This window comes from Cynocephalus volans, chromosome 5 (genome assembly GCF_027409185.1).
Source record: "Cynocephalus volans isolate mCynVol1 chromosome 5, mCynVol1.pri, whole genome shotgun sequence".
Taxonomy (NCBI): Eukaryota; Metazoa; Chordata; class Mammalia; order Dermoptera; family Cynocephalidae; genus Cynocephalus; species Cynocephalus volans.
Window position 1 is genome coordinate 130810806 of NC_084464.1, and position 13352 is coordinate 130824157.

Consider the following 13352-nt stretch of genomic DNA (forward strand, 5'->3'; position numbering starts at 1 on the left):
TTTTATATGCATTGTGTTAAAAAGGAAAAACATTGAAATGCATTTGCTATTCAGATTTTAGAAATGCTCTCTACTATATGTTACATATGCTTTTTACAGAATTTTTTAAAAATGAAAACAAGTACTTCTGTGATTATATTACACAAGAGTCAAGTACTTTTGAATATTTTGGTTTGTTTTCCTCAGCTTTTTATTGGAAAGCATAATTTTTCCTCAGGGGATGTCTTCATATTCAGTTTGTAATACAGATTTTTATTGAAATATAGACAATGTCAAGCAAATACAAAAGTAGAATAATACAGTGACTCTCCTGCAGCCTTTACTCAGCACCAACAATTATCAGCTTGTACCCAGTACTGTTTCTTCTATTTCTCCTCAAATAATTCCAGCTCTAGGATTGTTTTGAAGCCAATTCCAGATATTGTAGTGTTTCATTTGTGAATATTTTGGTATGTATCTTCTAAAGATAGGGATTCTTTATTTGTGTATATATATATATATATATATATATATAATTTTACTAACATATTTAAACATCTCTCCCAATTGTCTTAGTGGGCTTTTTTTTTTTTTTAAGTTGCATGGTTTTAGGTGTAAAAAGTTACACACTTTGTGATTGCTTTGATGTTCATCTTGATTGCTTTTAATTTACAGATCCCTATTCCTCGCTATCTTTTTCTTCTCCTTTTACTGAAGACAGCAGGTTATCTGTCCTGTCGAGTCTCCCAGTGTGGATTTGCTGATTGAATCCTTGTCATATATACCATGTTCTTCTGTTCCTCATATTTCCTATAAAGTTGTTTTTAAAGTTCTGATTCATGTGGGGAAAATGGTTTTTTAAAGCCGTTGCCTGGTTTAAGCAAAATGGGTGGGTGTTAATTTTTTTGGTTTCATAAGTATGACAGCTTTTAAAGGTATAAGTTGCTTATTTGACATAAGATGTATTGCCTTTGAAAACATTCTTCTGGAAAAAAGTAATGGGGATGTATTAGTCCATTTTTCTATTGCTGTAGCAGAATACCTGAGACTGGGTAATTTATAAAGAAAATGGGTTCATCTGGCTCACAGTTCTGGGACAGCTGCAATCGGTGTGGGCCTCAGGCTGCTTCTATTCATGGCAGAGAGCAGCAGGCCAGCTGGTGGGTGCAGGATCACATGGTGAGAGGAAGCAAAAGAGAAAGGGGAGGTGCCAGGATCCTTTTAACCACCTTCTCTTGTGGGAACTCACTCACTACCCAGCCCCCACAGGGCATTGATCTATGTATGAAAGGTCTGCCCTCATGACCCAAACACCTCCCAACACTTCCATTGTGGAGATCAGATTTCAACATGAGCTTTGGGGGACAACATATCCAAACTATATCATGGGAAAAATTTGTCACATTTCATTTTTCTTTGATGCTGAATGCCTAGCTAGGGAACAACAGGAAGGATCCTGAATTCTTTTTTAGAAAGAACAAAGGAAATAATTGAACTCTTTTAACTCTGATTTTATACTTTTATGAGCACAAACTATTTTGGGGATGGAATGTACTTTAAGGATTATCGTACTTATGTTGACATGAAATCATATTTTGTTAACTGTCAGAAAACGATAACAGTGTGTTCTCTTCTTCGACATACAATTAAGGCACATTACAGATTGCTTAAGTGCCCTGGAATTTTTCTAGTTTTACTATATATTTTATTCTTTGATCTCTGAATTTTGGAATGGTTTTTATCTGCATCAATTACTTAGGTATGCAATGAGGTTACAGATTGGATTGCATTTCCCTATTTAAAATAATTTGGAAATGAGATTTTTTTTTTTTCTTTGAATTTGATAGTGATTCTAAATCTCTTTTCACATAACTGGAAATTTGAAAACATATTTGTGTATGTCTGTATACATTTGTGATACTACATGTTTAGTTGCACTAAAACATTTCTTCTTTCCAAAGAGGAACATGGTAAAAATTTATGTGGGATTGAAAAAGTTTTTTATTCAAAGGAAATGGTATATGTTAGAATAAAAATTGCTTTACCACTGGGTTTCCTCTGTATTTTTGTTACTGATAGTTGGTAGCTATTTAATTCTGTCCCCTTGACAGTCATTAGACTTAGGAATAAATACAGAATATTGCACAAGAAAGGACTTCTAAGATACAGGAAAGAAAGCAAAGGTCTTTTTTCCTCATCTTCCCATTGCCTGAGGGTTGGGTTCTGGGACAGAACACATAATGACCGCAGTCACCTCCTCTTCTCCCTTAGGCACTGGGAAGAAATCTCCCTTTTAAGAAATGTTATTTTCATGTGACCTTGTCTTTTGGGATCCAGGAAGGCATGACAACAAGATTTAGCCCATTGTATAATAGAAAGGCCTAAATGAATGAGGTTGCAGCTTCAGCCATCATTGATTCCATTTCAGTGGGGTATCCCAATGATTCAGGGCAAAAACCAGCAACAAACGGATCTGTGACAAAAAGAAGCGTTACATTAGTGAGTTAGAACAAACATGGGCCTGGGTTCTTTTCCTGACTCTCTCTAAATGTACTGCATATTTTTTTTAGAGGTGGGATCTCTTTTACACTTACAAATGGAGAGTAATAATAATTTTATGTCTCTTCCTAAAATGCTGTTGAAAAATTTGTGACATTTTGTTAGTTTTTTAGAGCAGTGTCAAAGTTAACAGGTTTGTCATCAGTTGGCTAAATTTGGGAAGCAGTGGTTGATGGTGCTGATGGGAGGGTACAGAGACAAAGGGGACGTGGGTACTTCTGAACTTCAGCATCAGGGGCTTATGGTCTGAGGAAGGAGAGAAACACAAACACCATTGTCTTGGCTGCAGTAGTAGTGGTTAGTGCTTAATTATTAGAACCAGCAACTTGGCATCTATGGAGGGAGGGACTGACTCAAATTCACTGGAGGATGCTTAGGGAAGGCTTCCTGCAGGGCAGGGGATTTAAGTGGACTGTGAAAGACCATAGGAATTGGTAATTAGGTGTCTTGTTGGAATATTCTTGGCAAAGGAAAGGACTTTCTTGTGTTTTGGTCTAGGGGTAGAATGTGTTTAGGGAACGGCAGCCAGTTTATTCAGTAAATTACTTAACTTTCTAAGCTTTAGTTGCCCCCTTTGCAAAAGGGATTAATAATAATACCCATCTCATCAGGTATCATGAGGATCAAAATAAGAGTTTTAAGAGCAGGAACCAATTTGTAAAAAGGTTGAAGATCCGTAAGGGATATCAAGCAGAGAAGTTAGATGATGGTGAAGACAAAGGAGGATTATTGCTTGAAGGGGAGTCAACTTCTAAGGAGAGTTCCCTGCACAGTGAGCATTTTGAGTTTGGGTTTTAGGTGAAGGAAAGGAAGCCACTGTGGAGAGAGAGAGTGGAGATCTCTGAGACTGGGTTATTGGTGACACTAGGTTTCGTGCAAGGTGCTCATCTTGGGAAGGAATGAGCTTTTTTCTCTCTTAGCCTGGAGAAAAAAAAGAAAGAAAAGGAAAATTTAACACAAGGTCGATGAGATGACATCACTTTTATCTTTTCTAAGTAGTCACTGTGTTAGTGAAAGATTTTAAGCTTGAAGCACATTAATAATATTTAAAATAGCTACTGTGGGGAATGGGATCGGACGTAAATTAGGGATGACTCAGCCTGAATAGGTTTGGTAACTACTAGTAAAATGCAGAGTGATGGAGGCTCTGAAGAGTTAGCACGTGGTGGGAAGCAGGAGAGGAGGGTTCTGGTTAATAAATGGGCAGAGTCATCATGCTCTGGGTTTAGGGAGTGCGAGAGGCCAAGTGTCCTGTATTTCTTCAAAGCATATAAACCATTATTGCTTGAAATGAAGAGACTTTGATGTTTTCCTTAAGTAAGTGTCTAGAAATGTTCTTGTTTGACTCTCTGCCTAGATCTGCAGAGCACGGCATATGTGCATTAGTTTTGTTTAGCTTTCTGCTGTGTGTAATAAAACCAGGATCTCTTTCTTTTCTACCCAAGGGCTCAGGGAAATTGCTTAACCTCTTTGTATTTCCATAAAATGAGGATCTTCATGTCTGCTCACTTTATCCTTATATCATATACATGGATTTTTTCATGAGTTATTTTTTTGGTTTTTGACCCTTTCAAGATCTACCAGTCTAGATCTGATTGGATCTTAGCAGCCTTCATGAGTAATTTCTACATACATGTGAAGTAGACTTTTAAAAAAATTTTTGAAATGGACTTCTTTCGTAATATACATCAAAACATAAAGGAAGAAATAGAGAGATACAGCGATCAATAATTTGCTAAACTTTTCGCTATTAGTTTTTCTTCATTGTGTTTCTTTTTGGTTACATTTCTGCTTTTGAACACTAGATGGGACTAGGAGATGACTTGTTTTACAATAGTAACAGAAAGAATTTCACAGTCTTCCAACTTTTGAATGAAGTGTTGTTTGCTTATAAGAGAGCTTCAATAAAATAGATAAAAATAGGGGTATTTTTGTCTTCTCTATTGAGATGGCTTTCCTATTTATTTTAAATGATGACTTTCCTCAGTATTTAGGTATTATTAAAATCTTATATAAGATTCAGGTAATACAAGAATGAGCGGCCATAATATGCCACAGAATTTTTCTTAATTGCAATAAAGTCAAAAGAGTTAGTAATGTTTAGTGTTCTTACTTTAAAATAATTACCATGAGTCTGGTAGATAATTATAAAAAATACTCTATAATTGTATTAGATTGGGAAGAGAAAAAATTAGACAAATATCATATATTTGTTATTTTTTCTTTTTTAATGAAGCCATATATGAATTAACACTCTCCCCTAAAATAAAGGTAATGCATCATTAATAATGATCCATAACTGAAATGATTCTTTAGGGGAAGATTAGGATAGCTGGAAAGAGAGCTCCATAGTCTTGCTTATACAGTTTATGACAGTGTGCATCTTAAGGGATTGTGTATCTTTTATGGAAATGTATATATTTGTGTCTTTTATGAAAACATGTATTGTAAGAAATGTAGTGATTGCCATATGAATTTGGCATTGACCTAGCAGTGCTTGTTTTTCTAAAATAATGACACATACACACATAACCCTAATATATAAAGAAAAATAATAATTTGGGGGAGAAGAGGATATGCGATAACACATGAAGAAAGGAAGAAACTTTAAAGTTAAAGTTATTTTCTACTGAAGTAGAAAATAAGTAATTATTTTATTAATAAATAGTTAAATAAATATTTATTAATAAATAAGTGAATATTTATTAATAAATATTTTCTACTGAAGTAAGTTATGAGAAAAATTAGCATTTAACTGTGTATTACTGTTCAGGGATGTGGCTTTAGAAAGGCTGGTTTGGAAAATGGTGAATGTATGCTAATTTCATTCACTTAAAGCATTTCTTAGAAAGTTCTTTGTTTTTCACTGCTCATAAAACTTTTTATTCATTAGCAACTCCAACCAGTGTTGCCTTCCTGGCCTCCTTCCTTCTAGTTTCCCGTACATAGGGCTATGTTCAGATTTCCTGATCTCAGGGTCGACTCAACAGGCCTGGTTTATAGAGCAACACTGGACTCCTTGGCATCCTTCACAGCACCATTTCCCAAACTGCTCTACACAACAGTGGTGTTTCACGTGATGTTAATGTTAACACCAAAGAGTATTTTATGATTAATTTTCTTTAGCAAATAGTAGGTGAAACAATTCAAGACTGGTTTGTTTATAGTGTAACTTCACATTGTTTAATATGCTCATGTTGTGTCTGTAAATTTCTAAGAAGGAGATGTGGTATACTGTCTTTTCCTGGGATGTTTTGACTATAGGGCCCTGATTTTTATTTTATTTTTTTTTAACTTCAGAATACCTATTATTTTTGAGAACAAAGATGGAGAAATGTTCTAACAACTTTTTTCCCGTAAGGTTTTAATTGTGATGTGTCTCTATGTGTCCATATATTCTGTAATACTATTTTAACTACTCTCTTGTAAGTATAGCCTCCAATTCTTTATATTGTATTTACTGACACAATCCCAACTGTGGTTGAATCCAGCTTTCTGCCTACTCTGTGCCTGATCCTGAGCAGTTGAATATAGCTGGAGGGAGACGCACAGCATGCCGGCCAGTCTGGCTTCACATTCATGACCGCTAACCTCAAGTGGGCCCTTAGTCCTTCCTCATTCTTATCTGTTCTTTCCAACACTCTTCTTTGTTCACTCAGACTTCTCACACTCTCTTTCCTATCTTCACGCTCAGTTGTTGACTGTGCTTCCTTTTTCATTGGAAAAAAACCAGAAAGGACTTCCCCATGCTCACACCTCTTGCGTCTACCCACTTTCTTGAACTCCACCCATAGCTTGCACCTTCTTCTCTGTGACTGTGGGTGACATGCTGGCTCCTGCCCAAGGGGCCCTGCTCTCATGTACAAGATTCTGTGCCCTCTCACCGATTGATTCAGTTCTCTTTTCTGCATCCATAGACCACCCTCTCTATTGAATTATTCTTACCAGTGCACACACAGGAGAAGGGATTTTTGTTTGTTTTAATACCTGTTGTATTACTAGCACCTAGAACAGTGCCCTGATCGTGGTAGTTGCTCCATATATATTTCTTGAATAAATAAGGTATTTTATTTTTAAATACTGATGAAAGTCATTACTTCTGAAGTAATTTTAAACTTAAAAGAAGTAGTAAATAGTACAGAATTTATTCCTTAGGTTTATTCTCTTCTTCTGAAAGTTCAACACATTGTTGTGTTGTAAAGAGAGAGAATAAACCTAAGGTTACTAGAGATGGGGAGGAGGGTGGGTGGAGGTTTGGGGAGGGATAGGTTGGGTAAAGGGCATAAAGAAAAATCATGATTTGTAATAATGAATATGCTAATAATAATACAAAAATAGTACAGAGATTTTCTATATATGCCTCACCCAGCTACCCCTAATTTCCTAACAAAAAATAAAATAAAACTTCTCTTTTGCTCATTGTCTCATTCCTCTGTGTCCTTCTGTAACAAAACTTCTTAAACATGTTTTCTGTATAGCTGTCTCCATCTCCTTTCCTTCTATTCTCTCTTAAACCTGCTCTGTTCAGGCTTTTGCCCTTCTCTATCCCCAGCTACTCCAAAACAGCTCTTGTCAAGATGACCTTTAGATTGATAAATCCAAAGATCAATTCGTGTTTCTTCTCCTCTTTAATCTACCTGCAGCACTTGCCCCAGATGATTTCTTCCTTCTGTCTTTCACCTACCTTACTAGACAGTACCATTTGCCTCCTACCTTCTGTTCTCTTTCTGTACTTGCTCTCTGGATGGTCTCATCTCTGTTCCTAGTGTTAAATATCATCTCAAATGCTCACGACTCCCAAATCAGTATTGTTAGCCTTGATCATCTTCTTGAACTCCAGATGTTTACACTTATTATCTATCTGATATCTTTAGCTGCTTATCAAACATGTCTTTACCACTCGGAATGGCAGACTGTGCTTGTAGTCTTCCCCATTTCAGAAAATGGCAGCTACATTTTTTAATTGTCCATGTCCCTGACCTTGTAATGTCTTCACTTGTTCATTCTACTCACACCCAATATCAAATCTACCAGCAAATCCTTTTGGTTCTACCTTTAAAGTATATATCAAAAACATGAGCACTTCTTATCGTCGCTACCTGCACTCTGGTCCAGGCCCCCATCATCGACTCTTGCAGCAGCCTCTAATAGCATCTTCTCTTCTCCCCACGTGGATTGCCTGCATAGCAGAGTAATTAATACTTTAGAACATAAATCAGACTGTGCTACTCTGCCTAAAACCTCCTAAAACCTCTAAAGCGATGTTCTAGTTCACTCTGAGTAAATCCCAAGACCTTTGTATGACTTATAGGCCCTTCCTTTGTGATGTTTCCAGCTGACCTCTGCTTCCCTTTGTCTGTTCCTTCCTGTTCCTGACAAAGTCCTCCTAGGCTCCCACCTCGTAACATTTGTACTTGCTGTCCCCTCCGCCTGGAGTGGTTTCCCTTCATGTGTTTGAGCGGTCGGTCCTCTCCCTCTTCAGTTCCTCAGATCTTGGCTCAGATGTTGCTGTATGTGAGGGGCGTCCTTCCTAAGCTGTATGAAACAGTGCTTTGCATGCTTGTGCTCCACACCATTACCTCATGTGTCGGCATAATATTGTGCCACCAGAGTATACATTTCATTTGTTTATTTTTTTCCTGTCTCTTCCCGCTACACTGTAAGTGCCATGAAAGCAGGAACATTGTATATGCTTTATTTGCTGTTATCTCTGCAAGATCTGTCCCAGTGCCTGGGACATAACAAGCACTTCATTTTTTTCTTTTTTTGAGTCCACATAAACAGCACTGGTGTCTTAGTCAGCTCGGGCTGCTGTAATAAAATACAGTAGACTGATGGCTTAAACAACAGACATTCATTTCTCACAGTTCTGCGGGTTGGGAAGTTTAAGACCAAAGTGCCAGCAGATTCAGTTCCCAGTGAGGACCTTCTTCCTTCTTGCTGAGTCCTCACGTGGTGGAGAGAGCGAGTGAGCTCTTGTCTCTCTTTCTCTTCTATTTTTTTTTTAATAGATACATTTTATTTTTATTTATTTATTTATTTTTAGATACAAAAATGAATATTGAGAATAAGTACAGAAATTGCATAAATTAAAAACTTTTATGGTTTTTAAATTTTATTTATTTTTATTTATTGAATCAAAATTGATTATACATATTTTGGGGGTTCAACATTGAGATATGTGAATCAAATCAATATTAGTAGCATATATATTGTTACAAATTGTAATTATTCTTTATGCCCCTTGTCCAATCTCTCCCCATCTCCCTCTCCCTCCCCCCTCCTCCAATTACCCTAAGTTTCTTCTCTCCTTCTGAAAGAATAATGGTTACTCTGTTATCTTGTTGCCTAGATGATCTGTCCAGTCCTGAGAGGTGTGATCAGGTCCCCCAATACTATCGTAGAGCAGATGCTTCTCTGTCACTCTGAAATGGACTTTGTGGAGAGAGACCTCCTCTTCTTTTCTTTATCTCTGCTGGTGACTCTACGTGTATCAATGCACTCCAGTGGTTAGTGGACCATCTGCGTGGTGGTTATGACTTCTAGCTGCCTCTGTGGAAGCCGTGGTTATTGTGGTGGCTGGGATGGGCCACCCACATGGAGGCAATATTTTTGGCATCCTCCTTGGCACTGGTGGTGTGCCTGGTTGTGGAGTGTGTCTGGTCCCCATCTCCATTCCTCAGGTCCCCAGGCGGGCCCCGAGGTGCTGGCGTGGTATGTCTGGTTGTGGGAGGGGGGTCTGGTCCCCTTCTCCATGCCTTGGGTCCCCAGGTGGTCCCTGAGGCACAGGTGTGGTGTGCCTGGTTGTGGGGTGGCGGGGTCCAGTCCCCTTCTCCATGCCTTAGGTCCCTGGGTGGGCCCCAAGGCGCTGGTGTGGTGTGCCTGGTTGTGGGGGGGGGGGGTCCGGTCCCTGGCTCCAATCCCCCAGTTGCCAGGCAGGCTCCAAGGTGCTGGTTGTGTGCCTGGGCTGGAACTAATTTTGGCCTGTGCTTACTTCTAAAATGGGGGAACTTCCTGTGGGAACCAGTACTTGAGCTCTGTGGTTGAACTAAATTGCTGCTTTGTTGCTGTTTCCCTAGGGAAGGCTTTTTGTGCAGCTCAGGGTTCAGTGGTTGACCTTATAGGTACTTCCGGCCCTCCAGAGACCTGGTGGATCTGGCTTGTGTAGAAACTCTGATCTAGGCCTAAGTTTTTTTTATCAAACTGCACCCCATGCAATTCTATATTCCTAACCAGCCTCCTGTGAGTGGTCCTGCGCTGATTTGGGGGTGGATTTGCTGTCCTTGCTGTGTCCCAGTGTTCTCCTGGTGGGCCCATCTCCCCCACTGCCTGTGCTCCAAACACTTCCCATGGGACGGACCATGTGCTGGTACCTTGCGATGAGTCTCTGGCCTCTGAGTGGCTCCTTTTTCCTTTTGTGTCTCCTCATTCCTGTGTGGGTCCACGGGAACCCTATTAGTGGTCTTGTTGGCCTGGGGGCCACCAAGGCCCTCTTCTCCCCTGCTGCCGCCAAGCAACTTCATCCAAAAGTCACAGCTGTGGCTTTCGCCAGCTCCTGCTCCATGCGCTCAGCAGATCCACCCTTGAAACGGCCAGGGCTTGAAATGGTCCAAGTGTTTTTTTCTTTCTCTCACCATGGCTTCCCCTGCCTTTGTGCACTCCGTAGATCTCTACTGCTCTTCCCCTGAGCTCTAGCAGACCCAGCTTGGCTGTTGTTGCTTTTTACTAGTTGTAAATTGGTTGATTTGTGGGTGAGAGTGACGTTAGGAATCGTCTTTCGCCATCTTGACCAGAACTCTAGCACTCCATATTTTAATGAATGAGTGAGCAAATGAATGGGTTTATACGTGATACATGTTGAAATGAGGAATACACAGAACAAGTGTGGTTGGGAGCAAGGAATCAGGTGTACAAATACACATGCTGATAAAGAGGCTTTGGAAAATATATGCTTGGCTGTAGTAAAGGTGACAGAGAGGAGAAGAAACAGGTGACAAAAAGGAAAAAGTACCTTGTCTTAATATCTGGTCTCTGCCATTCTAACGGACAATAGAAATAGCATGCTGGCTCTTTTGAGTGTGATTGGGCTTCCTGCCTATGCACATTTGTCCTTAAGAGATGCTGAAATAAGTTTAGCTTGCCTGTGTGTATGCAGTCTAAGTTTATTTTTCCAAATGATTTTTATGAATGGAAATTCTGAATTTTAATGACGTTCTCTTTGTACTTTTTCTATATTTGAAGTTACAGAATGTAACAAAATTTGTGGTGGAATAAAACAGCATGATGTCAAATCCTTGTATTATCTAACAAAAACTACTTGGTATTGATATATTGGAAGAGTAAAAGATCCTTCGGTTTAGTCATTTCTTTCAAATTAGATAGATTGTAATAAATAAAACTCGGTGTAAGATGTTCACAATATCTAATTAACCTTCTCTTTTAACTTTTACTAGTATTTGTGAATTTATCCTGATAATTACAGTTTTTTTAAAATTTGTATAACCTACAGGTGTGAAGCATCTAGTCCACACATTCATCCGGTTGGTTGGTGTAAAGAACATAGAAGAACTCTTATTACTCCACCAGGTTTGTGTTTATTATATGTCTAATATTGTTCATGTACTTCAGGAGTCAGAAAACTTTCTGTAAAGGGCCAGATAGTAGATTTTTAAGCTTTACAGGCAGTGCAGCCTCTGTCACAACTATTCAACTGAGTTGTAGTGCAAAAGCAGCCACAGATAATATGTAAACAAATGAGCATGGTTGTGATGCAGTAACACCTTATTTACAAAAACAGGCAGCTGACCTGCAGGCGTTCATGTACTGACCCTGAAGTACTTTCAAGTATATTAAGCAGTGGCTTAGTCTATAAAAAAGTCTCAAATTTTGTCTTTTCTGGAAAAATAAGATGTTCTGTTTTAAAAGATCCTTCATTTCTCAACTTGAAATTCATTTCCAGACTTTATGTTAGCATGCAGTTAAATATATTTTCTAACCATACAAGTGAATTATCTAAGGCTTGGATGAGTGCAGAAAAATGGATATGGGGGACAGCATTTGCAGATGGAGCATGGACCACATATGTCAGGATCAGTTCTGGCAGAACACGACATTCACCGTTCACATTTAAGTGAGAAGTTGAGGCTTTAGTTTAGAACTCACACATTTGCTTTTCCTTTTTCTATTGTGATTCCTTGTTCCAAAATAGGTTTTGTATCTTTGTACTAGTGATACCTCTTTGTTCTCTGAAGTTCTTAGGTACTTTAGCTGTCTGCCTCTGGCCGTAGAGGCCTTCCCAGCTTACTCACTTTCTCCGACAGGGACTAGTGTAACTGCTGGTAAATAGTGTCCTTGTTTTATGTTATTTTGAGTTTATTTTCATGTACTGGAGAACAGATTCTATGGTTTCATCATAATCAAGACAGTGTATTTTTGAGTGTATCACTAATTAAGATGCCATGGCCACTACTGATATGAAAGGCAGAGTGGCAGCTAATTTAAAGTGTCCCTGGGCAGCAGGTGGTTGCTGTGCATGTCAGTGACAAAGACCACCTTTATCACAGGGAAAGGACAGTCCTTGGTTTACGAGGAGCTGTTTCATGGATGTAGCCTGCAGTGTGTGGGCAGCAATGACTTAGCTTAGAGCTTCAAACAGTTGTCTTATTTCATTTTAACCACTGGTTTCATATTAGGCTTGTCCCCATTCCTTGAGACAGTGTCTCAAAATGTCTGAACATTATTCACTTAGGAGACCAGCCATTCCTGTGACGGTCAAGCCATGTGCCTTTCACATCCTGAGTTTTCTTATATGTTAAAGGGAGGAAAGCCTCTGCTCTGACTCACTTATGGTGCTGTTCTGAAGATGAAAGAGCATTGACACACATCATAAAGTATTGAAGCAAGCAAGGTAGTAGTGATTTCATGGCCCAAATGTGGTGTATCTGGGAGATTTCTTGTGTTCAGCCCTCCTTTGTCCCATGGCTTACAAAATATAAGTGGCTGGTGACTATGTAATTGCCTTTGCCACTGTCACCATCTAAACTGCTGTGAGAATTCTTTTAGGTTTCCTAATTTGATACCAATCATTTTTTTCCCACACCATCATTTTTGGTCATAATCAGAGATCTGGTAAATAGCAATGAACCAGTGAACAAACAAGAAGTTCCTGGTTATATATACCCTGGGAAGGGGTGGTGTAAGGCATTATTGCTGACTTGTTATGTGTGGCAGATGACCAAGGCATCTGTCTTCTTTCATCGACTTTTATAACTTAGTAGAAAAGAAAAAATACAGCTTTTTGACAAGTTAAAAAAAAAATACAAACACATTTCGTACATTAAGAAAAACCATAGACATGCATGCATACACACATCAGTTTTATTTAGTATAATGTTTTGATTTAACTTACTTAAAGTGCTCAAGATGTTTCTTAAAAACATGTTGTAAAAGGTATACCCAGAAGTATGTTTGTGTATATGCTTTTTAAATGTTTTATTTTGAAACAGTTTCAAATGTACAGAAAACTTAGAAGAATAGGACAGAACTCATCTATACGCTTGACCCAGAGACCAATTCACATTTGTCCTTTGTACATTGATGTTATTGATAGCAAAGGGATCAGGTATTGGCTTGTTGTGGGATCTCTCTAGTCTCCTTCAGTTAGGCTTTCTTTGACTTTTATGTCCTTAAAGTGTTTGAAGGTTACAGATTAGTCATTTTGTAGAATGTTACTTAATTTGAGTACGATTGGTATTTCCTCCTGATCAGATGCATATTATGCATTTTTGGCAGAAATATCACAGAAACAATGCTCT

General features: G+C 38.6%; 1 protein-coding gene across 1 annotated transcript in view; it reads left to right on the forward strand.

The window, feature by feature from the left end:
- The window catches only part of L3MBTL3 (L3MBTL histone methyl-lysine binding protein 3), an 87289-nt gene that overhangs the window by 26664 nt on the left and 47273 nt on the right, over window positions 1-13352 (forward strand). The window contains exon 12 of the mRNA XM_063097048.1: window positions 11048-11124. Within this exon, the coding sequence (XP_062953118.1) occupies window positions 11048-11124 (77 nt within the window). The remainder of the gene's footprint in view (window positions 1-11047; window positions 11125-13352) is intronic.